This window comes from Streptopelia decaocto, assembly GCF_964273445.1.
Source record: "Streptopelia decaocto genome assembly, chromosome: 1".
In the NCBI taxonomy this organism is placed as follows: domain Eukaryota; kingdom Metazoa; phylum Chordata; class Aves; order Columbiformes; family Columbidae; genus Streptopelia; species Streptopelia decaocto.
The window spans coordinates 1423528-1448899 of record NC_138663.1 but is presented as its reverse complement, the minus strand read 5'-3'; the positions used below and the strand labels follow the sequence as shown (position 1 = coordinate 1448899).

The following is a 25372-nucleotide window of genomic DNA, read 5'->3' as shown; positions in this document are numbered from 1 at the left end:
TTGGGGTGTCAGGGTGTCCTCTGCCCAGTGTTGGGGTGACAGGGACCCCCACACGTGCCGTGGGGTGTTGGGGTGTCCCCAGTCTCATACTGGGGTGACAGGGACCCTGTGTGTGCCCTGGGGTGTCCCCAGCCTGGTACTGGGGTGCCAGGGACCCCTCCCCATGCTGGGGTGACAGGGAACCCCCGAGGTGCCCATGATGTCCCCCTGCATGTGCCCTGGGGTGTCCCCAGCCCAGTGCTGGGGTGACAGGGACCCCTGGGGTATTGGGGTCCCCCTGTCCCCCCACAGACAGCAAGGCCATCATGGATGGACCCTGAAGCTGATCCTGGGGTGTTCATGTGTCCCCAGCCCATTGTGGGGGTGTCCCCAGCCCAGTGCTGGGGTGACAGGGACTCTGTGCATTCCCTGGGGTTTTAGGGTGTCCCCAGCTGCGTATTGGGGTTCCCCTGACCTCCCATCCCCCCATAGACAGCAAGGCCATCGTGGATGGACCCTGAAGCTGATCCTGGGGTGTCTCCAGCCCGGTGTTGGGGTGACAGGGACCCCTGGGGCATAGGGTGTCCCCAACTGGGTTTTGGGGTCCCCCTGACCGCCCTGTCCCCCCATAGATAGCAAGGCCATCGTGGACGGACCCCAAAGCTGCTCATGGGGTGTCCCCAGCCCGGTGTTGGGGTGCCAGGGACTCTGTGCATTCCCTGGGGCATTGGGTGTCCCCAGCTGGATTTTGGGGTGCCCCTGAACCCCCCGTCCCCCGCAGACAGCAAGGCCATTGTGGATGGACCCCAAAGCTGATCCTGGGGTGTTCATGTGTCCCCAGCCCGGTGTTGGGGTGACAGGGACTCTGTGCATTCCCTGGGGCATGGGGTGTCCCCAGCTGGGTTTTGGGGTCCCCTGAACCCCCCGTCCCCCGCAGACAGCAAGGCCATTGTGGACGGGAACCTGAAGCTGATCTTGGGGTGTTGGGGTGTCCCCAGCCTGGTGCTGGGGTGCTGGGGACCCCTGGGGCATTGGGTGTCCCCAGCTGGGTTTTGGGGTCCCCCGACCCCCCATAGACAGCAAGGCCATCGTGGATGGACCCTGAAACTGGTCATAGGGTGTTAATGTGTCCCCATCCCAGTGTTGGGGTGACAGGGACTCTGTGCATTCCCTGGGGCATTGGGTGTCCCCAGCTGGGTTTTGGGGTCCCCCAACCCCCCCGTCCCCCCACAGACAGCAAGGCCATTGTGGATGGACCCCAAAGCTGATCCTGGGGTGTTCATGTGTCCCCAACCCATTGTAGAGATGTCCCCAGCCCAGTGCTGGGGTGCTGGGGACCCCTGGGGCATTGGGTGTCCCCAGCTGGATTTTGGGGTCCCCCAACTCCCCGTCCCCCCATAGACAGCAAGGCCATCGTGGATGGACCCTGAAGCTGGTCATAGGGTGTTCATGTGTCCCCAGCCCGGTGCTGGGGTGACAGGGACTCTGTGCATTCCCTGGGGTATTGGGGTGTCCCCAGCTGGGTTTTGGGGTCCCCTGACGCCCCCGTTTCTCTACAGACAGCAAGGCCATTGTGGATGGGAACCTGAAGCTGATCCTGGGGCTGGTGTGGACGCTGATCCTGCACTACTCCATCTCCATGCCCATCTGGGAGGACGAGGAGGAGGAGGACGGGCGCACGCAGACCCCCAAGCAGCGCCTGCTGGGCTGGATCCAGAACAAGGTCCCGCAGCTGCCCATCACCAACTTCAACAAGGACTGGAGGGACGGCAAGGCGCTGGGGGCGCTGGTGGACAACTGCGCCCCGGGTAAGGGACATGGGGACACTGGGGACACCGGGTAAGGGCGCTGGGGACACTGGGGACACTGGGGACACTGGGGACACTGGGTAAGGGCGCTGGGGACATGGGGACACTGGGTAAGGGCGCTGGGGGCGCTGGTGGACAACTGCGCCCCGGGTAAGGCGCTGGGGTCATGGGGACACCGGGTAAGGGCGCTGGGGACATGGGGACACTGGGGCCACCGGGTAAGGGCGCTGGGGGCACTGGGGACACTGGGGACACTGGGTAAGGGCGCTGGGGGCGCTGGTGGACAACTGCGCCCCGGGTAAGGCGCTGGGGTCATGGGGACACTGGGGACACTGGGGACACTGGGTAAGGGTGCTGGGGACATGGGGACACTGGGGACACCGGGTAAGGGCGCTGGGGGCACTGGGGACACTGGGGACACTGGGTAAGGGCGCTGGGGGCGCTGGTGGACAACTGCGCCCCGGGTAAGGCGCTGGGGTCATGGGGACACTGGGGACACTGGGGACACTGGGTAAGGGTGCTGGGGACATGGGGACACTGGGGACACCGGGTAAGGGCGCTGGGGACATGGGGACACTGGGGACACTGGGTAAGGGTGCTGGGGGCACTGGGGACACTGGGGACACCGGGTAAGGGCTCTGGGGACATGGGGACACTGGGGACACCGGGTAAGGGCGCTGGGGACACCGGGTAAGGGCGCTGGGGACATGGGGACACTGGGGACACCGGGTAAGGGCGCTGGGGGCGCTGGTGGACAACTGCACCCTGGGTAAGGGCGCTGGGGACATGGGGACACTGGGGACACCGGGTAAGGGCGCTGGGGACACCGGGTAAGGGCGCTAGGGGCACTGGGGACACTGGGGACACTAGGGACACTGGGTAAGGGCACTGGGGACACTGGGGACACTGGGGACACTGGGTAAGGGCGCTGGGGGCACTGGTGGACAACTGCGCCCCGGGTAAGGGTGCTGGGGACATGGGGACACTGTGGACACTGGGGACACCGGGTAAGGGCGCTGGGGACACTGGGGACACTGGGTAAGGGCGCTGCGGGCACTGGTGGACAACTGCGCCCCAGGTAAGGACGCTGGGGACGCTGGGGACACTGGGGACACTGGGGGCACTGGGTAAGGGTGCTGGGGGCACTGGGTAAGGGCACTGGGGGCACTGGGGACACCGGGTAAGGGCACTGGGGGCACTGGGGATGCTGGGGACACCGGGTAAGGGCACTGGGGGCACCGGGGACACTGGGTAAGGGCACTGGGGACACTGGTGGACAACTGTGCACCAGTAAGGGGCACTGGGAGCACTGGAGGCAACTGTGCACCAGGTATAGGGGACTGAGGGGGCTATGGGGGTTTGGGGGGTTATTCAGGATTTGGGGGGGCACTGGGAGCACCGGTGGGCAACTGTGTACTGGGTAAGGGACACTGGGAGCACTGGGAGCAACTGTGCACCCAGTAAGGGGCACTGGGAGCACTGGGGGGCAACAGTGCCCCAGGTATAGGGGATTAGGGGCACTGGGAGCACTGGGGGGCAACTGTGCCCCAGGTAAAGGGACTGGGAGTGCTGGGGGGCAACTGCACACCAGGTATGGGCACTGGGGGCACTGGTGAACAGCTGTGTCCTGGGTAAGGGACACTGGGGGAGCACTGGGGCAACTGTGCCCTGTCTATGTGGGAAATGGGGGGTGCCCCTCTGACCCCCCGTCCCCCCCAGGGCTGTGCCCGGACTGGCAGAACTGGGACCCCAACCAGCCGGTGCAGAACGCACGGGAGGCCATGCAGCAGGCGGACGACTGGCTGGGCGTGCCGCAGGTACTGGGGGCACTGGGGGGGCACTGGGAGCAATGGGGGGCACTGGGAGCAATGGGGGTGCAACTGCGCACAGGGTGTGGGGCACTGGGGGCCAACGGTGCCCCAGGTATAGGGGATTAGGGGCACTGGGGGAACTGGGGGGCAACTGTGCACTGGTTATGGGGACTGGGGGCACTGGGGGGCAACTGTGCACTGGTTATGGGGACTGGGGGCACTGGGGGCAACTGTGCACTGGTTATGGGGACTGGGGGCACTGGGGGGCAACTGTGCACTGGTTATGGGGACTGGGGGCACTGGGAGCACTGGGGGGCAACTGTGCCCCAGGTAATTGCCCCAGGCAGCGGGTTCCATGATGGGGACTTGGAGGGGTCCCTGGGGGTGCGGGGGGGGTCCCCAGGGTGTCCTTGAGCATGGGGGGGTGGGGGTGTCTTCAGGGGGTCCCTGGGGGTGCATAGAGATCCTGGGGGGTCCCTGGGGTCTTAGGGAGTCCCTGGATGGAAGCAGGGGACTGGGGGTACCAGGGGGTCCCTTGGTTGTCCCTGAGCATTGGGGGGGGGACTTCGGGGGTCTCTGGGGGTCCCTGGGTACTGGGGGGGGTCCCTGGGGTGTCCCTGGGCATGGGGGGTTGTCCCTGGGGATACTGGGGGGGGTCCCTGAGCTTGGGGAGTCCCTGGGTACAGTGGGGGGTCCCTGGGGGTGCATGGGGATCTCTGGGGGTCCCTGAGTTTGGGGGGGGGTCCCGGAGGATCAGTGGGGGTCTTCAGAGTCTCCCTGAATATGGGGTGTCCCATGGGCGTGGGGGGGTCCCTGGGAGCATAGGGGGGTCCATAGATATTGGGGAGTCCTTGGGGATGCAAGGGGGTCTCTGGGGGGGTCCCAGAGGGTGGGGGGTCCCTGGGGTGTCCTTGGGCTTGAGGGGCACCCTAATGGTGCAGAGGGTTTCTTGGGGGGTCCTTGAGCATGGGTGGTACCCTGGGGGTAGCTGGGGGTTCCCTGGGGGTGCAAGGGGATTTCTGGGGGGTCCCTGATTGTGGGGGTGTCCCTGGGGGTGCAGGAGGGTCTCTGGTGTGTCCCTTGATATGGGGGTCCCCAGGGTGCCCCTGGGTGGTTGGGGAGGGGCAGGGGCGGTTGGGGGTCCCCAGGATGTCCCTGGATATGGGGTCCCCAGGGTGCCCCTGGGCAGTTGGGGGGGGTCAGGGGTGAATGGGGGTCCCCAGGATGTCCCTGGATATGGGGTCCCCAGGTGCCCCTGGGTGGTTGGGGAGGGGCAGGGGTCATTGGGGGGACCCCAGGATGTCCCTGGATATGGGGGTCCCCAGGGTGCCCCTGGGCGGTTGGGGGGGGTCGGGGCGGTTGGGGTCCCCCGAGGCCACCCCGGTGAGGGTGCCGGGGGTGCTGACGCGTGTCCCCCAGGTGATCGCCCCCGAGGAGATCGTGGACCCCAACGTGGACGAGCACTCGGTCATGACGTACCTGTCCCAGTTCCCCAAGGCCAAGCTCAAACCGGGGGCGCCCCTGAGGGCGCAGCAGCCGCAGCCCAGCCGGGCGCGGGCCTACGGGCCTGGTACGGGACGGGGGGACAGGGGGACGGGGGACATGGGGACATGGGGATGGGGGGACATGGGGATGGGGGACATGGGGACAGGGACAGGGGGACACAGGACAGGGACAGAGACAGGGGACAGGAGGACATGGGGATGGGGGACATGGGGATGCAGGACATGGGGACAGGGGGACACAGGACAGGGACAGAGACAGGGGACAGGAGGTCATGGGGATGGGGGACATGGAGATGCAGGACAGGGGGACATGGGGACAGGGGGACATGGGGACAGGGGGACATGGGGATGCGGGACATGGGGATGTGGGACATGGGGACACAGGACAGGGACAGAGACAGGGGACAGGAGGTCATGGGGATGCAGGACATGGGGACAGGGACAGGGGGACACAGGACAGGGACAGAGACAGGGGACAGGAGGACATGGGGATGGGGGACATGTGGATGCAGGACATGGGGACAGGGGGACACAGGACAGGGACAGAGACAGGGGACAGGAGGACATGGGGATGAGGGACATGGGGACGCACGACATGGGGACAGGCACAGAGACAGGGGGATGGGGGGTATTGGGACACAGGACAGAGACGGGGGGACATGGGGGTGTGGGGCACAGGGACTGGGGGACAGGGGGACATGGTGACAGGGACAGTGACAGGGGACAGGGGGACATGGGAGCAGGGGGACATGGGGATGGGGGACATGGGGACAGGGGACCCTGTCACCTCCAATTGTCACCTGAATGTCCCACTTTGGGGGGGGGGTTGGGGGTCCCAGGGTGGTTGTCCCCCCCGGGGGGGTCTGGGGGTGTCCCCTGACCCCATGTCCCCCCAGGGATCGAGCCGCAGGGGAACGTGGTGACCCCCAGAGTCCCCCCATGCCCACCCTGTCACCTCCAAATGCCACCTGGATGTCCCACTTTGGGGGGGCTTTGGGGGTCCCAGGGCTGGTTGTCCCCCCCGGGGGTGGGTCCAGGGGTGTCCCCTGACCCCATGTGTCCCCCAGCGATTGAGCTACAGGGGAACATGGTGACCCCCAGGGTCCCCCCATGCCCACCCTGTCACCTCTAAATGTCACCTGAATGTCCCAGTTTGGGGGGGTTTGGGGGTCCCAGGGCTGGTTGTCACCCCCGGGCGGGGTCTGGAGGTGTCCCCTAATGCTGTGACCCCCCCAGGGACTGAGCTACAGGGGAACATGGTGACCCCCAGGGTCCCCACATGTCCCCCCATCACCTCTAAGTGCCACCTGGGTCACCTGTGTGTCCCAAGTTCTGGGTGTTCCAGTGGTCCCAGGGCTGGTTGTCCCCCCCGGGGGGATCTGGGGGTGTCCCCTGACCCCGTGTCCCCCCAGGGATCGAGCCGCAGGGGAACATGGTGACCCCCAGAGTCCCCCCATGCCCACCCTGTCACCTCCAAGTGCCACCTGGATGTCCCACTTTGGGGGGGGTTTGGGGGTCCCAGGGCTGGTTGTCCCCCGCGGGGGGGGGGGTCTGGGGGTGTCCCCTGACCCCGTGTCCCCCCAGGGATCGAGCCGCAGGGGAACGTGGTGCTGCGCCCGGCGCAGTTCACGGTGGAGACGCTGGACGCGGGGGTGGGCGAGGTGCTGGTCTACGTGGAGGACCCCGAGGGACACACCGAGGAGGTACCGGCGGGTGACACCCACGGGGGTCCCCACGGGAGGTCTCCAGCGCCTCCGGGGATGGAGGGGACCTTGGTGGTCCAAGGGGGTCCCTGGGCATGGGGGCGGCCATGGGTCCCCACATGTCCCCTCCCCATGTCCTTCTGTCACCCTGTCCCCATGTCCCCGCTGTGCCCCCTCCCCATGTCCTTCTGTCACCCTGTCCCCATGTCCCCCCTCCCCATGTCACCTTTTTCCTAGCCATGGTGTCCCCTATGGCACCTGTGTCCCCTACCCCATGTCCTCTCCCCATGTCACCTTGCACTTGCCCATGGAGTCCCCGCCGTCCCCCGTGTCCCCTACCCCATGTCACCTTGTACCTGGACATGGTGTGTCCCTATGGCATCTGTGTCCCCTTCCCTATGTGTCCCCCCCATAGCATCCATGTCCCCTTCCCATGCCACCCTTGCACTGGCCATGTTGTCCCTCCATGTCCCCCATGTCACCTGCCCTTGTCCTCCTGTCACCACAACCCCCTGTTCCCCCCCGTGTCACTTTGTATTTGGCCATAGTGTCCCCACCCCTTGTCCCCTCCCCATGTCTCCTGTCATTGTGCCCCCCAACCCCTGTTCCCTCCCATGTCACCTTGCACTTGACCACAGTGTGTCCCTCTGGCACCTGTGTCCCCTACCCCATGTCCCCTACCCATGTGCTCTGTCCCCACATCCCCCTGTCCCTGTCCCCATGTTCCCACATCCCCTGTCCCCAATCCCCATGTCCCCTGTCCCCTCATAACCCCCGTCCCCATGTCTGGGGTCCCCCGGAGCTCATTTTTGGGGTTTACCCTCCCCGTTTCCAGGCCAAGGTGGTGCCCAACAATGACAAGAAGAGGACGTACAGTGTCACCTATGTCCCCAAGGTTGGGGGGCTGCACAAGGTGAGGAGTGTCCCCAGGATGGGGGGTCTCCAGCAGTGTCACATGAGGGTCCCCTGGGGTGTTGCACTGGGGGGGACCCTGGGGGTCCCTCAGGGATGTTCTTGGGGTGACCTTGGGTGTCCCATTGGGGTCCCCTGTCATGGCCATTGCATTGGGGTCTCTGGGGGGGTCCACAAGCGTCCCCATGGCTGTCACATGAGGGTCCTCTGGGGTGTTGTACTGGGGTCCCATGAGGGGAACTTGGGGTCCCTCAGGGCCACATTGGGGTGACTTTGGGGTTTCCAATTTGGTCCCCTCTGGCCATGGCATTGGGGTCCCATTGAGGTCCCCAAGTGTCCCCTGGGGTGTCACATGAGGGTCTCCAGGGATGTTGAACTGGGGGGACCTTGGGGGTCCCTCAGGGACGTTCTGGGGTGACCTTGGGGGTCCCATTGGGTCCCATTGGCCATTGAGTTGGAGTCCCTGGGGTGTCCACAAGTGTCCCCAAGGGTGTCACATGTCGGTCCCCTGAGCTGTTACACTAGGGGGGTACCTTGGGGGGCCCCTCAGGGCCATGTTGGGGGGCCCTGGGGGTCCCATTTATGTCCCCATTGGCCATTGAGTTGGGGTCCCTGGAGGGATGTGACAAGAGGGTCCCTTGAGATGTTGTACTGGGGGTCCCATGAGGTGACCTTGGGCGTCCCTCAGGAACATTCTGGAGGTCCCTTGGGGCCCATGAGGGTCTCCACTGGCCATTGCATTGGGGTCTCTGGAGTGGTCCACAAGTGTCCCCAGGACTGTCACATGAGGGTCCCCTGGGTGTTGCACTGGGGGTCCCATGAGGTGACTTGGAGGTCCCTCCAGGCCATGTTGAGGGGACCTTGGTGTCCCTGTATGAGGTCCTGGAGGTGCCAGGTGGCCCTGGGTGACGTGTCCCCCTCTGTCCCCTCACCCCACAGGTGACAGTGCTGTTTGCGGGGCAGAACATCGACAAGAGCCCCTTTGGTGTCAACGTGGCCATGGCCCTGGGGGACGCCAGCAAAGTGACAGCACGTGGGCCTGGCTTGGAGCCCGTGGGCAATGTGGCCAACAAGCCCACCTACTTCGACATCTACACCGCAGGTGGGCTGGGGACGTGGCGGGGTGGTGGCATTGAGGGGTGTCCTCATGGTGACATGGCCGTGGTGTGGCCTGGTGGCTCTGGGGCCATGTCCTCATGGTGACATGGCCATGGGATGGCCTGGTGTGACTGGGGACGTGTCCTCATGGTGACATGGCCATGGTGTTTCCTGGCGGGACTGGGGCCACGTCCTCATGGTGACATGGCCATGGTGTGTCTTGAGGACACTGAGGTCACACCCTCTTGGTGGCATGACCATGGTGTGGTCTGATGACTCTGGGCCCATGTCCTCACGGTGACATGGCCATGGTGGTGCTGGGTGGCTATGATGTTATGTTCTCAAGATGGCACAGCCTGGTGGCTCTGGTGCTCTATTCCCATAGTGGCACGGCCATGGGATGGCTGGGTGGCACTGGCACCATGTCCCCATGGTGGCTCTGAGACCATGTCCCCATGACAGCATGGCCATGGTATGGTTGGGTGGCACTGAGGCCACGTCCTCCTGGTGGCCTGGCCTGGTGGCACTGAGCTGGTGTCCTCATGATGACATGGCCATGCCATGGCCTGGTGGCACTGGGCCTGTGTCCTCATGCTGGCCTGGCCTGGTGCTCTGGAATCATGTCTTCATGGTGACATGGCCATGGGATGGATGTCGTGGTGGCTCTGTGGCCATGTCCTCATGGTGACATGGCCGTGACATAGCCTGGTGACACTGGGGTCATGTCCTCATGGTGACATGGCCATGGGATGGATGTTGTGGTGTCTCTGTGGCCATGTCCTCTTGGTGGCATGGCCTGGTGGCTCTGGGGACACTTCCTCCTGTTAGCATGGCCATTACGTGGATGGGTGGCGCTGGAATCATGTCCTTATGGTGACACTGGAGCCATGTCCTCATGATGACATGGCCATGACCTAGCCTGGTGACTCTGGGGCCATGTCCTCATGGTGACAGGACCATGGCCTGGCCTGGTGACACTGGAACCATGTCTTCATGGTGACATGGCCATGGGATGGATGTCGTGGTGGCTCTGTGGCCGTGTCATCCTTGTGACATGGCCATGGCCTGGCCTGGTGGCACTGGAAACGTGTCCTCATGATGACATGGCCATGGCCTGGCCTGGTGGCTCTGGAGTCATGTCTTCATGGTGACATGGCCATGGGATGGATGTCGTGGTGGCTCTCTGGCCATGTCCTCGCTTGGTGGCTCTGGGGCCACGTCCTCATGGTGACATGGCCATGGGATGGATGTCTTGGTGGCTCTGTGGCCATGTCCTTGTGGTGACATGGCCATGGCCTGGCCTGGTGGCACTGGAATCGTGTCCTCATGATGACATGGCCATGGCCTGTCCTGGTGACACTGGAATCATGTCCTCCTGGTGACATGGCCATGGGATGGATGTTGTGGTGGCTCTGTGGCCATGTCCTCATGGTGACATGACATGGCCTGGCCTGGTGGCTCGGTGGCCATGTCCTTATGGTGACATGGCCATGGCCTGTCCTGGTGACACTGGAATCATGTCCTCCTGGTGACATGGCCATGGGATGGATGTTGTGGTGGCTCGGTGGCCATGTCCTCATGGTGACATGGCCATGGCCTGGCCTGGTGACACTGGAATCATGTCCTCATGGTGACATGGCCATGGGATGGATATCGTGGTGGCTCTGTGGCCATGTCCTCAAGATGACATGACCGTGACCTAGCCTGGTGACACTGGGGCCATGTCCTCATGGTGACAGGGCCATGGCCTGGCCTGGTGGCTCTGGAATCATGTGCTCATGGTGACATGGCCATGGGATGGATGTCGTGGTGGCTCTGTGGCCATGTCCTCATGGTGATATGGCCATAGCCTGGCCTGGTGGCTCTGAGGCCATGTTGTCATGATGACATGGCCATGGGATGGATGTTGTGGTGGCTCTGTGGCTCTGCCCTCATGGTGACATGGCCATGGCCTGGCCTGGTGACACTGGAACCATGTCTTCATGGTGACATGGCCATGGGATGGATGTCGTGGTGGCTCTGTGGCCATATCCTCATGGTGACATGGCTATGGGATGGATGTCGCGGTGGCTCTGTGGCCATGTCCTCCTGGCGACATGGCCATGGCCTGGCCTGGTGACGCTGACCCGATGTCCTGGTGGTGCAGGCGCTGGCCCTGGCGACGTGGGCGTGGTGATCGTGGACCCGCAGGGCCGGCGGGACACGGTGGAGGTGATGCTGGAGGACAAGGGGGACAACATCTTCCGCTGCACCTACCGGCCCGTCCTGGAGGGGACACACACCATCTGTGTCACCTACGCTGGCGCCCAGATCCCCAAGAGTCCCTTCGCCGTCAACGTGTCTGAAGGTGAGAGCTGTCCCGGGTGTCCCCACCCTGTCCCCGTGGCACCCGTCAGTCCCACTGTGTCCCCATGGCACCCACCAGTGCCCGTGGTGGCCCTGACACCCCTGTGCCTGCCCTGTCCCCAGAGCACCCTCTGTCCCCATGGGTCCCTCATGCCCCTGGGGACCCCATGGCACCCACTTGTCCCCAGGGTGTCCCCTTGGGGACCCCATGGCACCTCTGTGTCTTCAATGTGTCCCCATGCCACCCTTATGTCCTAGGGTGTCCCCGGCATGTCCCCATGTGTCCCTTATGCCCCTGGGGACCCCATGGCACCCCTGTGTCCTCAATGTATCCCCATGGCACCCTTATGTCCTAGGGTGTCCCCAGGGTGTCCCCATGGGTCCCTTATGCCCCTAGGGACCCCATGTCCCCAGAGTGTCCCCACAGCACCCTTAGGGTGTCCCTGTAGCAGCCTCTGTCCCCAGAGTGTCCCCATGGGTCACTTATACTCCAGGGTGTCCCCGTAGCACCTTCTGTCCCCACGGTGTCCCCAGAGTGTCCCCTTGGATCCCTTATGCCCCTGGAGACCCCATGACACTCCTGTGTCGCTAGGGTGTCCCTATGGCACCATCCTGTCCCCAGAGTGTCCCCATGGGTCCCTTATGCCTCTGGGTGTCCCCATGTCCCCCCTCTGTCCCCACCCCATGTCCCCAGTGGTGCCCATGAGCCCTTTCGTGGGGATCCCAGCCTGGCAGCCCTGGGTGCTGGGTGACAGTGTGGGTGACACTGCTGTCCCTGTCCCCAGCCTGCTGCCCCTCCGGATGCTGGGCAACAGTGTGGGTGACAGTGTGTGACACTGCTGTCCCTGTCCCCAGTCTGCTGTCTCCAACTGTGCTGGGTGACAGTGTGGGTGACAGTGTCAGCAGTGCCAGGCTGTGGGGTAGTGGCAGGTGACACTGGCCCTGTCCCCAGCCATGCCGGGTGATAGGTGACAGTATGGTTGGTGGTTAGTGACACTGTCCCTGTCCCCAGCAGTGCGGTGGGGTGGTGGCAGGTGACAGGTGACATTGTGTGACACTGTCATCCCTGTGCCCAGCATACTGTGAGGTGGTGGCAGGTGACAGATGACACTGTGTGACACTGATGTCCCTGTCCCCTGCATGCTGTCCCCAGCAGTGCTGGGTGACAGGTGACACCGTGTGACACTGTCCCTGTCCCCACCATGCTGTGGGGTGGTGGCAGGTGACAGATGACACCGAGTGACACTGTCCCTGTCCCCAGCGTGCTGTCCCCAGCAGTGCTGGGTGACAGGTGACACCGAGTGACACTGTCCCTGTCCCCAGCGTGCTGTGGGGTGGTGGCAGGTGACAGGTGACACCGTGTGACACTGTCCCTGTCCCCAGCGTGCTGTGGGGTGGTGGCAGGTGACAGGTGACAGCGTGTGACGCTGTCCCTGTCCCCAGCGTGCTGTCCCCAGCAGTGCCGCGCCACGGGGCGGGGGCTGCAGCCCAAGGGTCTGCGGGTGCACGAGGTGGCCGATTTCAGGGTGACAACGCGGGGCGCGGGGACCGGGGACCTGCGCGTGCTGGTCAAGGGACCCCGTGAGTGGGGACCGGGGGGCTTTGGGGGGCGCCATTGGGGGGGGTGCATGATGGTGGTCACCATGGGGTTGGTCCATGAGGGTGTCTATGGGGGACACAGGGTTGGGCGACACCATTGGGGTGTCTATGAGGGGGTTAATGGTTTGGGGGTGTCTATGGGGGGGTGCAATGTTGGGGGGGGGTCCGTGGGTGTACCCATAGGGGATAATGAGTGGGGGGCACCATAGGGGTGTCTATGGGGGGGTTAATGGTTTGGGGGTGTCCACGGGGGTGTCTATGGGGGGGTGCAATGTTGGGGGGGTCCGTGGGTGTACCCATAGGGGATAATGAGTGGGGGGCACCATAGGGGTGTCTATGGGGGGGTTAATGGTTTGGGGGTGTCCACGGGGGTGTCTATGGGGGGGTGCAATGTTGGGGGGGTCCGTGGGTGTACCCATAGGGGATAATGAGTTGGGGGCACCATGGGGGTGTCTATGGGGTGCCCATCGGGGGTGCGTGATTGGTGGGTCCATATGGGGGGGGGGTTCATGGGGTTCAAGGGTGGGGGACACTATGGGGGTGTCCATGTGGGACACAGGGTTGGGATGTCATGATTTGGGGGTACCCATGAGGGACAGAGGGTTGGGGGTCCCTATGTGGGGTGCACAGGTGGGGCCACCATGGGGGTGCCCATGTTTGGGGGAGTGCATGGTCAGGGGGTCGATGGGGGGGTCTATGAGGGGGTTCAGGGCCTGGGGGTGCCCATGTTTGGGGGAGTTCATGGCCAGTGGGTCTATGGGGGGGTCTATGAGGGGGTTCAGGGTCTGGGGGTGCCCATGTTTGGGGGAGTTCATGGCCAGTGGGTCTATGGGGGGGTCTATGAGGGGGTGCAGGGTCTGGGGGTGCCATGGGGGGGCCTATGGGGGGAATGTAGTATTTTGGGGGTGTCCATGGGGGAGGAGGGTTTGGGGGGCACCGTGGGGGTGTCTATGGAGGGGGTGTATGATTGGGGGGTTACTATGGGGGGTTCATGCTTTGGGAGTGTCTATGGGGGTTGCAATGTTGGGGGGGGTCCAAGGGGGTGTTACAATGTTGGGGGGCACCATGGGGGTGTCTATGGTGGGGGGTGCATGATTGGGGGTGTCCATGGGGGTGTGAATGGTTTGGGGGTGCCCATGGGCAGCATAGTTTGGGGGGTGCACCATTGGGGATCCATGGGGGTCTTATGGCTGGGGGGACACCACAGGGCTGCCCAGATTTTGGGGAGGGGGTGGTTCATGGTTTGGGGAGCCCCCATGATGGGGGTGACACAACTGGGGGTCCCCAGTTGCGTGGTGCCCACAGTGGGGTGCAGGCGGTTTGGGGGGGTGACCCCAGCTGGGGGTGCCCCCCTGACCCCCCCGTTTGCAGAGGGCACGGAGGAGCCGGTGACGGTTCGGGACGTGGGCGACGGCGTCTACGAGTGCGAGTACCTGCCCAAGGTGCCCGGGCGCTACCAGGTGTCCATCACCTGGGGGGGCTACGCCATCCCCCGCAGGTCAGAACGCCCCCCGCGCGGGGATCCCCCCACCCATGGGACCCCCCAACTCACTCATGGGACCCCCCACCCATGAGACACCCCCACCTCACCCATGAGACACCCCCACCTCACCCATGGGACCCCCCAACTCACCCATGGGACCCCCCACCCATGAGACACCCCCAGCTCATCCATGGGACCCCCCACCCGTGAGACACCCCCAGCTCATCCATGGGACCCCCCAACTCATCCATGGGACCCACCAACTCATCCATGGGACACCCCACCCATGAGACACCCCCCAACTCACCCATGGGAACCCCCAACTCATCCATGGGGATCCCTCCACCCATGAGACCCCCCAACTCACCCATAGGGATCCCCCCACCCATGGGACACCTCACCCATGGGACCCCCCAACTCATCCGTGGGTATCACCCCACCCATGAGACACCCCCAACCCACCCATGGGGATCCCTCCATCCATGAGACCCCCTAACCCACCCATGGGGATCCCCTGGCTCATGGAAACCCCCCCACCTGTGGGACCCTCCCCACCCCACCCATGGGATCCCCCTACTCATGGGGACTCCCCACCCATGGGACATCTCACTCATGGGACCCCCCAACCCACTCATGGGAGTCCCCCACCAAAATGGGACCCCTCCTGATCCCCCCATCATCCCTTGCAGGTCAGAGCACCCCCCACCCATGGGACCCCCCCAACCCATGGGACACCCCACCCATGGGTTCCCCCCAACACCACGCATGGGATCGCCCCTGACCCCCCCACCCATGGGGATCCCCCAACCCCACCCATGGGATTCCCCACCCAGGGGACCCCCCCCGCCCCGACTCATGGGGACTCCCCACCCCACATGTGAGGGGTGGGAGGGTGTGCAAGGGGCATGGGGGGTGTGCAATGTAATTAGGTGTGCAAGGGGTGTGCATAGTGTGTAAGGAGTGTGCAAAGAGTGTGCAAGGCGTAAGCGAGGCATGTGGAGGGTGTGCACAGTGTGCAAGGGGCGTGCAAGGCACATGCGAGGCACGTGGAGGGTGTGCAAGGGGCTTTCAAGGTGTGCAAGGGGTGTGCAAGGGGCTTTCAAGGTGTGCAAGGGGTGTGCAAGGCACATGGTGGGTGTGCAGGGTGTGTAAGGAGCATGCAAGGGGCATGGAGGGTGTGCAAGGGGGTATGTGTGCAAGGTGCCTGGGGTGCAAGGGCTGTGTAAAGGAGTGTGTAAGGGGGTGTGCAATGGAGCATGCAAGGCATGTGGAGGGTGTGCAAGGAGCGTTTGGGGTGTGCAAAGCTAGTGGAGAGCATGCAAGGGGTGTGCAAGGCACATTTAGGCTGTGCAAAGCAAGTGGAGAGCGTGCAATGGGGTGTGCAAGGCACGTGGAGGGCATGCAAGGCACATTTGGGGTGTGCAAAGCAAGTGGCGAGTGTGCAAGGGGGTGTGCGATGGGGTGCACAATGGGTGGGGCATTCGAGGGGTGCATGACGTGCAAAGGGGGGTGCAAGGAGCAGGGTGAGCGTGCCATAGGTGTCGGGGCGTGCAAGGGGTGAGGTTGGTGCAAGGGGTGCAATGTGGGGGCACAAGGAGCACGGGGAGTGTGCAATAGGTGTGAGGGGCGTGCAAGGGGTGAGGTTGGTGCAAGGGGTGCAATGTGGGGGCACAAGGAGCGCGGCGGGTGTGCAAACGGGTGTGTGACCGCGGTGTCCCCGTCCCCAGCCCGTTCGAGGTGCAGGTGGCGCCCCCCCCGGGCACGCAGAAGGTCCGCGCCTGGGGGCCGGGGCTGGAGCGCGGTGTGGTGGGACAGTCGGCCGACTTCGTGGTGGAGGCCATCGGCACCGAAGTGGGGACACTGGGTGAGCGGGGACACGGGGGGACGGGGCTGGGGACATGGGGACATGGGGGAGAACATCGCGGTGGGGATGTGTTGGGGGGCATCATGATGGGGACATGGGCATGGAGCGGGAGACACTATGGTGACGACATGGGACATTGTGGTGGGGATGTGTTGGGTGACATCATGGTGGGGACGTGTTGGGGGGCATCATGATGGGGACGTGGGCATGGAGTGGGAGACGCTATGTTGACGACATGGGACATTGTGGTGGGGACATGTTGGGTGACATCATGGTGAGGACATGGGCATGGAGCGGGAGACACTATGGTGATGACATGGGACATTGTGGTGGGGACGTGTTGGGTGACATCATGATGGGGACATGGGCATGGAGCAGGGGACATTATGGTGATGACATGGGATATTGTGGTGGGGATGTGTTGGGTGACATCATGGTGGGGACATATTGGGTGGCATCGTGATGGGGACGTGGGCATGGAGCGGGAGACACTATGGTGACGACATGGGACATTGTGGTGGGGATGTGTTGGGTGACATCATGGTGGGGACGTGTTGGGGGGCATCATGATGGGGACATGGGCATGGAGTGGGAGACGCTATGTTGACGACATGGGACATTGTGGTGGGGACATGTTGGGTGACATCATGGTGAGGACATGGGCATGGAGCGGGAGACACTATGGTGATGACATGGGACATTGTGGTGGAGATGTGTTGGGTGACATCATGGTGGGGACATATTGGGTGGCATCATGATGGGGACGTGGGCATGGAGCGGGAGACAGTAGGGTGACGACATGGGACATTGTGGTGGGGACGTGTTGGGTGACATCATGGTGGGGACATATTGGGTGGCATCATGATGGGGACATGGGCATGGAGCGGGAGACACTATGGTGACGACATGGGACATTGTGGTGGGGATGTGTTGGGTGACATCATGGTGAGGACATGGAGGATGCTGTGGTGGGGACATCAATATGGGCTGGGGGACATCGTGGTGGGGACATTGGGGGATATTATGATGGGGACATGGGACATGTTGGAGGATGTTGTGGTGGGGACATGGACACGGAGTGGGGGACACTGATGGGGACATATTGGGGGGCACCATGGTGGGGACATGGGCATGGAGCGGGAGACACTATGGTGATGACATGGGACATTGTGGTGGGGATGTGTTGGGTGACATCATGGTGAGGACATGGGCATGGACTGGAGGGTGCTGTGGTGGGGACATCAATATGGGCTGGGGGACATCGTGGTGGGGACATGGACACACACTGGATGACATCATGGTGAGGACATGGGCAGGGGCTGGGGGATGCCCATGTCCTGGTGTCACCCACAGGGTTCCCCATTGAGGGCCCATCCCAGGCGGGTCCCCTGTGTCACCCCTGGTGTCACCCCGATGTCCCCACAGGGTTCTCAATCGAGGGCCTGTCACAGGCGGGTCCCTGGGATGTCACCCCCTCATGTCACCCCGGTGTGACCCAGATGTCCCTGCAGGGTTCTCAATTGAGGGCCTGTCCCAGGTGGATCCCCTGGTGTCACCCCTGGTGTCACCCTGATGTCACCCACAGGGTTCTCGATCGAGGGCCCATCCCAGGCGGGTCCCTGGGGTGTCACACCCATTGATGTCACCCCTGGTGTCACCCTGATGTCACCCACAGGGTTCTCGATCGAGGGCCCATCGCAGGTGGGTCCCTGGGGTGTCACCCTTGATGTCCCCCGTGGTGTCATCCCGGTTGTCCCCACAGGGTTCTCGATCGAGGGCCCGTCACAGGCGCGCATCGAGTGTGACGACCGCGGGGACGGCTCGTGTGACGTGCGGTACTGGCCCACGGAGAGCGGGGACTACGCGGTGCATGTGGTGTGTGACGACGAGGACATCAGGGACAGTCCCTTCATTGCGCATGTCCTGCCCGCGGCGCCCGGGAGCTGGCCCGACAAGGTACCGCGACCCACAGAGACCCACAGAGACCCACAGAGACCCACAGAGAACAACTGTCACCCATAGAGACCAGCTGGGAATCATAAACCCCCCATAGTGACCCATAGAGCCCTGTAGAGATTGACTGTGACCTATAGTGCCTTATGGTGACCCATAATGACCCATAGACCCATAGTGACCCATAGAGCCCTGTAGAGATTGACTGTGACCTATAGTGCCTTATGGTGACCCATAATGACCCATAGACCCATAGTGACCCATAGAGCCCTGTAGAGATTGACTGTGACCTATAGTGCCCCATGGTGACCCATAGTGACCCATAGAGCCCTGTAGAGATTGACTGTGACCTATAGTGCCCCATGGTGACCCATAATGACCCATAGACCCACAGTGACCCACAGAGACCAACAGGGACCCATGGAGACCTGTAGAGACCAACTATGACCCATAACCACCCCATAGTGACCCACAGAGCCCCAGAGAGATTGACTGTGACCAATAGTGACCCATGGTGACCCATAGTGACCCATAGACCCACTGGGATGCACAGAGACCCATAGAGACTGACTGCGACCCACAGCGACCCATGGTGACCCATAGCAACCCATAGACCGACTCTGACCCATAAAGCCCCACAGAGACCCACTGTGACCAACAGTGACCCGTAGTGACCCACGGTGACCCATAGACCAACTGTGACCCATAGAGATCTGTAGAGCCCCACTGTGATCCATAAAGACCCATAGTGACTCACTGAGACCCATAGTGACCCTTAGGGATTCACTGAGACCCATAGCGACCCACAGAAGCCCCACAGAGCCCCATAGGACCCACAGGGACCCATAGAGACCCCTGTGACCCACTGCAACCCATAGAGTGCAATAGAAATGCATAGAGACCCACAGCGACCCATAGTGCCCCCTGGCAACTGCCCCGACAAGGTCCTGCTGTGACCCACAGTGACCCATAGAGCCCCATAGCATCTCACTGTGCCCCATTGCTCCCCGCTGTGCTCCACAGCGCCCCCTTCTGCCCCCTGCCCTGCAGCAACACCTGCTGCCCCTTGTCACCCCTGGGTGCTGCCCCTTGTCACCCCTGGGTGCTGCCCCCCAACTCAGCACCCTGCCCCACGTTGCCCCCTGCAGGTGAAGGCCTTCGGGCCAGGGCTGGAGCCCAACGGCTGCATCGTGGAGCGGCCAGCGGAGTTCACCATCGACGCCCGCGGCGCCGGCAAAGGGCCCCTCAAGCTCTATGCACAGGTGGGGGCCGATGGGTGACACTGAGTTCCCTTGGGTGTCGTTGGGTGACACTGAATGCCATTGAGTTCCCTTGGGTGCCACTGAGTGCCATTGGGTGCCATTGGATTATGTTGGGTACTGTTGAGTGCCATTGGGTGTCATTGAGTGCCATTGGGTGCCATTGGATTATGTTGGGTGCTGTTGAGTGCCATTGGGTGTCATTGAGTGCCATTGGGTGCCATTGGATGATGTTGAGTGCCAGTGGGTGCCACTGGATGATGTTGGGTGCCATTGGATGTCATTGAGTGCCACTGGGTGCCATTGGGTGTCATTGAGTGCTATTGGGTGCCACTGAGTTGCCTTGGGTATCATTCAGTGCCATTGGGTGCCATTGGATGATGTTGAGTGCCATTGGGTGCCATTGGATGATGTTAGGTGTCATTGAGTGCCATTGGGTGCTGTTGAGTTCCCTTGGGTGTCATCGGGTGACAATGAATGCCACTGGATGTCACTGAGTGCTGTTGGGTACCACTGGATGATGTTGGGTGCCATTGGGTGCCGTTGGGTGCCATTGGGTGCCACTGGGTGCCACTGGGTGCCATTGGGTGCACTGAGTTCCCTTGGGTGTCATTGGGTGACACTGGATGCCACTGGATGCCACTGAGTGCTGTTGGGTACCATTGGATGATGTTGGGAGTCACTGAGTGCCATTGGGTGCTGTTGAATTCCCTTGGGTGTCATTGAGTGCTGTTGGGTGCCATTGGATGATGTTGAGTGCCATTGAGTACCATTGGGTGTCGCTGAGTTCCATTACATGTTGTTGGGTGACATTGGATGCCGTTGGGTGCCACTGAGTGCCGCTGTGTGCCATTGGATGATATTGGGTGTCATTGTGTGCCATTGGATGCCACTGAGTGCCATTGGGTGCTGTTGAGTGCCACTGGGTGACATCAGATGCCATTGGATGCCGATGAGTGCTGTTTGGTGTCATTGAGTGTTGTTGGGTGCTGTTGGGTGTCATTGGGTGATGTTGGGTGCCACTGAATACCATCGAGTGACATTGGGTGTTACTGAGTGCTGTTGGGTGCCACTGAGTGTCATTGGGTGCCATTGGGTGCCACTGGATGATGTTGGGTGCCCTTGGGTGCTATTGGATGCTGTTGGGTGTTTCTGGGTGCCGTTGAGTACCATTGGATGATGTTGAATGATATTGAGTGTCATTGGGTGCCATTGGATGATTTTGGGTGCCATTGAGTGCCTTTGGGTGCCATTGGATGATTTTGGGTGCCATTGAGTGCCTTTGGGTACCGTTGGACGATTTTGGGTGCCATTGAGTGCCAATGAGTTCTCTTGGGTGTCATTGGGTGGCACTGGATGATGTTGAGTGTCACTGAGTGCCATTGGGTGCCATTGGATGATGTTGCATGTCATTGGGTGCCACTGGATGATGTTGGGTGCCATTGGGTGCTATTGGACGACAATGGGTGACGTTGGTTGCTCTTGGGTGCCAACGGGTCCCCTCACCCCCACCCACTGCCCGCAGGACGCCGAGGGCTTCCCCATCGACATCAAGGTGAAGGATAATGGGGACGGCACCTACCACTGTGTCTACGTGCCCACCAAGGCCATCAAGCACACCATCATCGTCACCTGGGGGGGTGTCAACACCCCCCGCAGCCCCTTCCGGGTGGGCGCCATAGGGGGCTGGCGTGGCCATGGGGGTCCGTGGGTGATGGGTTGGCCATGAGGTGATGGAGTGGAGATGGAGGTCCCATGGGCTGATGGGGATGGAGGTGGGGGTCTTGGACTTATGGGATGCTGAGGTGGCCATGAGGAGTCCCCTGGGTGCTGGGGATGGAGGTGGGGGTCCCATGGGGTGATGGCTTGGCCGCGGGTGGTCCATAGGTGATGAGGTGGGGATGAGGGTCCCGTTGGGTGATGGGGATGGAGATGGGGCTCTTGGACTTACGGGGTGCTGGGGTAGCCATGTGGGGGGCCATGGGGTGGTGGGAATGGAGAGTGTTGTCCATGGATGGTCCATGAGGTGATGGGGTGGAGATGGGGTCCTGTGGGGAGATGGGGGCCCCAGGCCTATGGGGTGCCAGGGGTGGGGTTGGGGCCCCATGGGGATGGAGATGGGGGTCCCTGGCACCCCAGGTGACCCCGGTGACACCCCACACCCACAGGTGAACGTGGGGGAGGGCAGCCACCCTGGCAGGGTGAAGGTCTACGGGCCGGGTGTGGAGAAGACGGGGCTGAAGGCCAACGAGCCCACCTACTTCACCGTGGACTGCAGCGAGGCCGGGCAGGGTGGGTGACACTGCGGGGGACACCCATGGGGACCCTTCTGTGGGTGTGAGCCCAGGTCCCGCATCCCTGGTCTTGGTCCATCATCTTTGGTCCTGGGTCCTTTGTCCCTGGTCCAGATCCATCATCCCTGGTGCAGATCCCTCATCCCTGATCCCTCATCCCTGTTTCTTCATCCCTCGTACTTTTCCATCACTCCTGGTCCTCATCCAAGCATCCCTGGTCCTCATCCTTCATCCCTGCTCCTGCATCCCTTGTCCGTCATCCCTGGTCCTGGTTCCACATCCCTGGTCCTATGCTCCAGCATCCCTGATCCAGATCCCTCTTCTCTGGTCCCACAACCCTGGTCCTGGTCCAGCATCCTTGGTCCAGCATCCTTGGTCCAGCATCCTTGGTCCAGCATCCTTGGTCCAGCATCTGTTGTCCTGCTCCTGCATCCCTGCTCCTGCATCCTTTGTCCATCATTCCTGGTCCCTGTCTATCATCCCTGGTCCAGATCCCTGATCCCTCATCCCTGATCCCTCATCCCTGGTCCATCATCCCTGCTATTGGTCCTCCATCCCGTCATCCCAAATCCATTCATCCCAAATCATCCTTGGTCCAAATCCATCATCCCTTCTCCATCATCCCTGGTCAATCATCCCTAGTCCTGACCTGCATCCCTGTCTTAGTCCATCATCCCTGTCTTGCTCCATCATCACTGGTCCTGATCCTGCATCCCTGGTCCATGGTCCCTCGTCCCTGGTCCTGGTCCATCGTCCCTGGTCCATCATCCCAAATCATCCCTGGTCCTTGGTCCCTCATCCCTGGTCTTGGTCCTCCATCCTGGTCCATCATCCCAAATCATCCCTGGTCCTGGTCCATCATCCCTGGTCTTGGTCCTCCATCCCTGGTCCATCGTCCCAAATCATCCCTGGTCCTTGGTCCTTCATCCCTGGTCTTGGTCCTTCATCCCTGCTCCCTCATCCCTGGTCCTGGTCCATCATCCCTGGTCTTGGTCCTCCATCCCTGGTCCATCGTCCCAAATCATCCCTGGTCCTTGGTCCTTCATCCCTGGTCTTGGTCCTCCATCCCTGCTCCCTCATCCCTGGTCCTGGTCCATCATCCCTGGTCTTGGTCCTCCATCCCTGGTCCATCATCCCAAATCGTCCCTGGTCCTTGGTCCCTCATCCCTGGTCCACCGTCCCAAATTGTCCCTGGTCCCTCGTCCCTGGTCCCTCATCCCTAGTCTTGGTGCTCCACGCCGGTCCCTCATGCCTGGTCCATGGTCCCTCATGCCTGGTCCGTGGTACTTCTTCCCTGGTCCATGGTGCCTCATCCCTGGTCCATGGTGCCTCATCCCTGGTCCATGGTCCCTCATCCCTGGTCCATGGTACCTCTTCCCTGGTCCCTCATCCCTGGACTTGGTCCTCCATCCCTGGTCCTCCATCCCTGGTCCCTCATGCCTGGTCCATCACCTCAGTCCCAGCTCCCTCATCCCTGTCCCACCCCCCAGCCCCGTCCCAGCCCCCGCTGCCACCCCCCGCGTGACACGTCCCCCAGCACGGTGCCACCCCCCGCAGGTGACGTCAGCATCGGGATCAAGTGCGCGCCGGGCGTGGTGGGGCCTCTGGAGGCCGACATCGACTTCGACATCATCAAGAACGACAACGACACCTTCACGGTCAAGTACACGCCGCCGGGCGCCGGGCTCTACACCATCATGGTGCTGTTCGCCAACCAGGTGCCGCCCCGTCCCGTCCCCCGTCCCCTCCCGCTGTCACCCCATAGAGCCGCCGTGTCACCGTGTCACCCCCTGTGTCCCCAGGAGATCCCCAGCAGCCCCTTCCGCATCAAGGTGGACCCGTCGCACGACGCCAGCAAGGTCAAGGCCGAGGGGCCCGGGATCAGCCGCACCGGTGAGCGGATGTGGGGCTGGGGGTCGCCGTGGGGCTGGGTGCTGTGGGGCGGAGGCCCTGGGTGCTGTGGGTCGCCGTGGGACTGGGTGTTGTGAGGCCATGGAGATGGGTGGTGGTGGGGCACTGACTCTCCATGGGTCAGGGCAGAGCTGGGTCACTGTGGGTCCCTAACTCTGTCTATTGGTCAGGGGTGGAGCTGGGTCCCTGTGGGTCCCTGTGGGTCCCTGTGGGTCTCTATGGGTGCTGCGGGTCACTATGGGTCATTGATGTCCATATGGGTCTAGGCGGTGGAGCTGGGCACTGTGGGTGTCTGTGGGTCTCTATGGGTGTCTGTGGGTCTGTGTGTGTCTGTGGGTCTCTGTGGGTCACTGATGTCGCTGTGGGTCAGGGGTGGAGGTGGGCGCCCCCACGCACTTCATGGTGCAGACCAAGGGTGCTGTGTGTGGGTCTCTATGGGTGTCTGTGGGTGTCTATGGCTGTCTGTCGGTCTGTGTGCATGTCTATGGGTGTCTGTGGGTCTCTATGGGTGTCTGTGGGTCTCTATGTCTGTCTCTATGGGTCTGTGTGTGTCTCTGTGGGTCACTGATGTCGCTGTGTCCCAGGGGTGGAGGTGGGCGCCCCCACGCACTTCACGGTGCAGACCAAGGGCACCATGTGTGGGTCACTGTGGGTGTCTGTGGGTCTGTGTGTGTGTGTGGGTCTCTATGGGTGTCTGTGGGTGTCTGTGGGTCTCTATGTCTGTCTCTATGGGTCTGTGTGTGTTTGTGGGTCTCTGTGGGTCACTGATGTCGCTGTGTCCCAGGGGTGGAGGTGGGCACCCCCACGCACTTCACGGTGCAGACCAAGGGCGCGGGGAAGGCTCCCGTGAACGTGACGTTCGGGGCCGCGGGGCCCGGCCCGGCCGTGCGCGACTTCGAGCTCATCGACAACCACGACTACTCGCACACCGTCAAGTACACGGCGCTGCAGCAGGTGCGGCCCAGGGGCACCCACGGGCACCCACAGAGGGACCCACAGGGCACCCACGGGCACCCACAGAGGGACCCACGGGGTGCCCCTGCGGAACCTGGCCCATAGAGGACCCCTCAGGACACCCCTGGGGAACCACATCCCATTGGGAACCCCATAGGGAACCACACCCCATAGGAAACCCCATAGGGAACCCTGACCCACAGGGCACCCCATAGGGAACCCTGACCCATAAGGAGCCCCATAGGGAAACCTGACCAATAGGGAACCCCGCAGGGCACCCGTGGGGAACCACATCCCATAGGGAACCCCATCCCATAGGGAATCCCGTAGGGAATCCCGTAGGGTACCACATCCCATAGGGAACCATATCTCATAGGGAACCCCATCCCATAGGGAGCCCCATAGGGAACCCCATAGAGAGCCCTGACCCACAGGGCACCCCATAGGGAACCCCAACCCATAAGGAGCCCCATAGGGAAACCTGACCCATAGGGAACCCCACAGGGCACCCATGGGGAACCCCATCCCATAGGGAGCCCCACAGGGAACCACATCCCGTAGGAAATCCCATAGGGAATCCCACAGGGTACCACATCCCATAGGAACCCCATAGGGAACCATATCTCATAAGGAACCCCATCCCACAGGGAGTCCCATAGGGAACCACACCCCATAGGGAACCCCATAGAGAACCCTGAACCACACGGCACCCCATAGGGAACCCCGACCCATAAGGAACCTCATAGGGAAACCTGACCCATAGGGAACCCCACAGGGCACCCATGGGGAACCACACCCCATAGGAAACCCCATAGGAAACCACATCCCATAGGGCACCCTATAGGGAACCACACCCCATAGGGCACCCCACCCCACAGGGACACCCCTCCAGT

General features: G+C 62.5%; 1 protein-coding gene across 1 annotated transcript in view; it reads left to right on the top strand.

Moving 5' to 3' along the window:
* Positions 1-25372, top strand: part of FLNC (filamin C) — a 69491-nt gene that overhangs the window by 4510 nt on the left and 39609 nt on the right. The window contains exons 2-18 of the mRNA XM_082057927.1: positions 1539-1787; positions 3507-3604; positions 5018-5168; positions 6688-6806; positions 7642-7719; positions 8658-8820; positions 10963-11163; positions 12606-12743; positions 14133-14259; positions 15972-16108; positions 17871-18064; positions 19210-19323; positions 20846-20989; positions 21489-21612; positions 23172-23332; positions 23417-23507; positions 24310-24479. Of these exons, the coding sequence (XP_081914053.1) occupies positions 1539-1787; positions 3507-3604; positions 5018-5168; positions 6688-6806; positions 7642-7719; positions 8658-8820; positions 10963-11163; positions 12606-12743; positions 14133-14259; positions 15972-16108; positions 17871-18064; positions 19210-19323; positions 20846-20989; positions 21489-21612; positions 23172-23332; positions 23417-23507; positions 24310-24479 (2459 nt within the window). The remainder of the gene's footprint in view (positions 1-1538; positions 1788-3506; positions 3605-5017; positions 5169-6687; positions 6807-7641; positions 7720-8657; positions 8821-10962; positions 11164-12605; positions 12744-14132; positions 14260-15971; positions 16109-17870; positions 18065-19209; positions 19324-20845; positions 20990-21488; positions 21613-23171; positions 23333-23416; positions 23508-24309; positions 24480-25372) is intronic.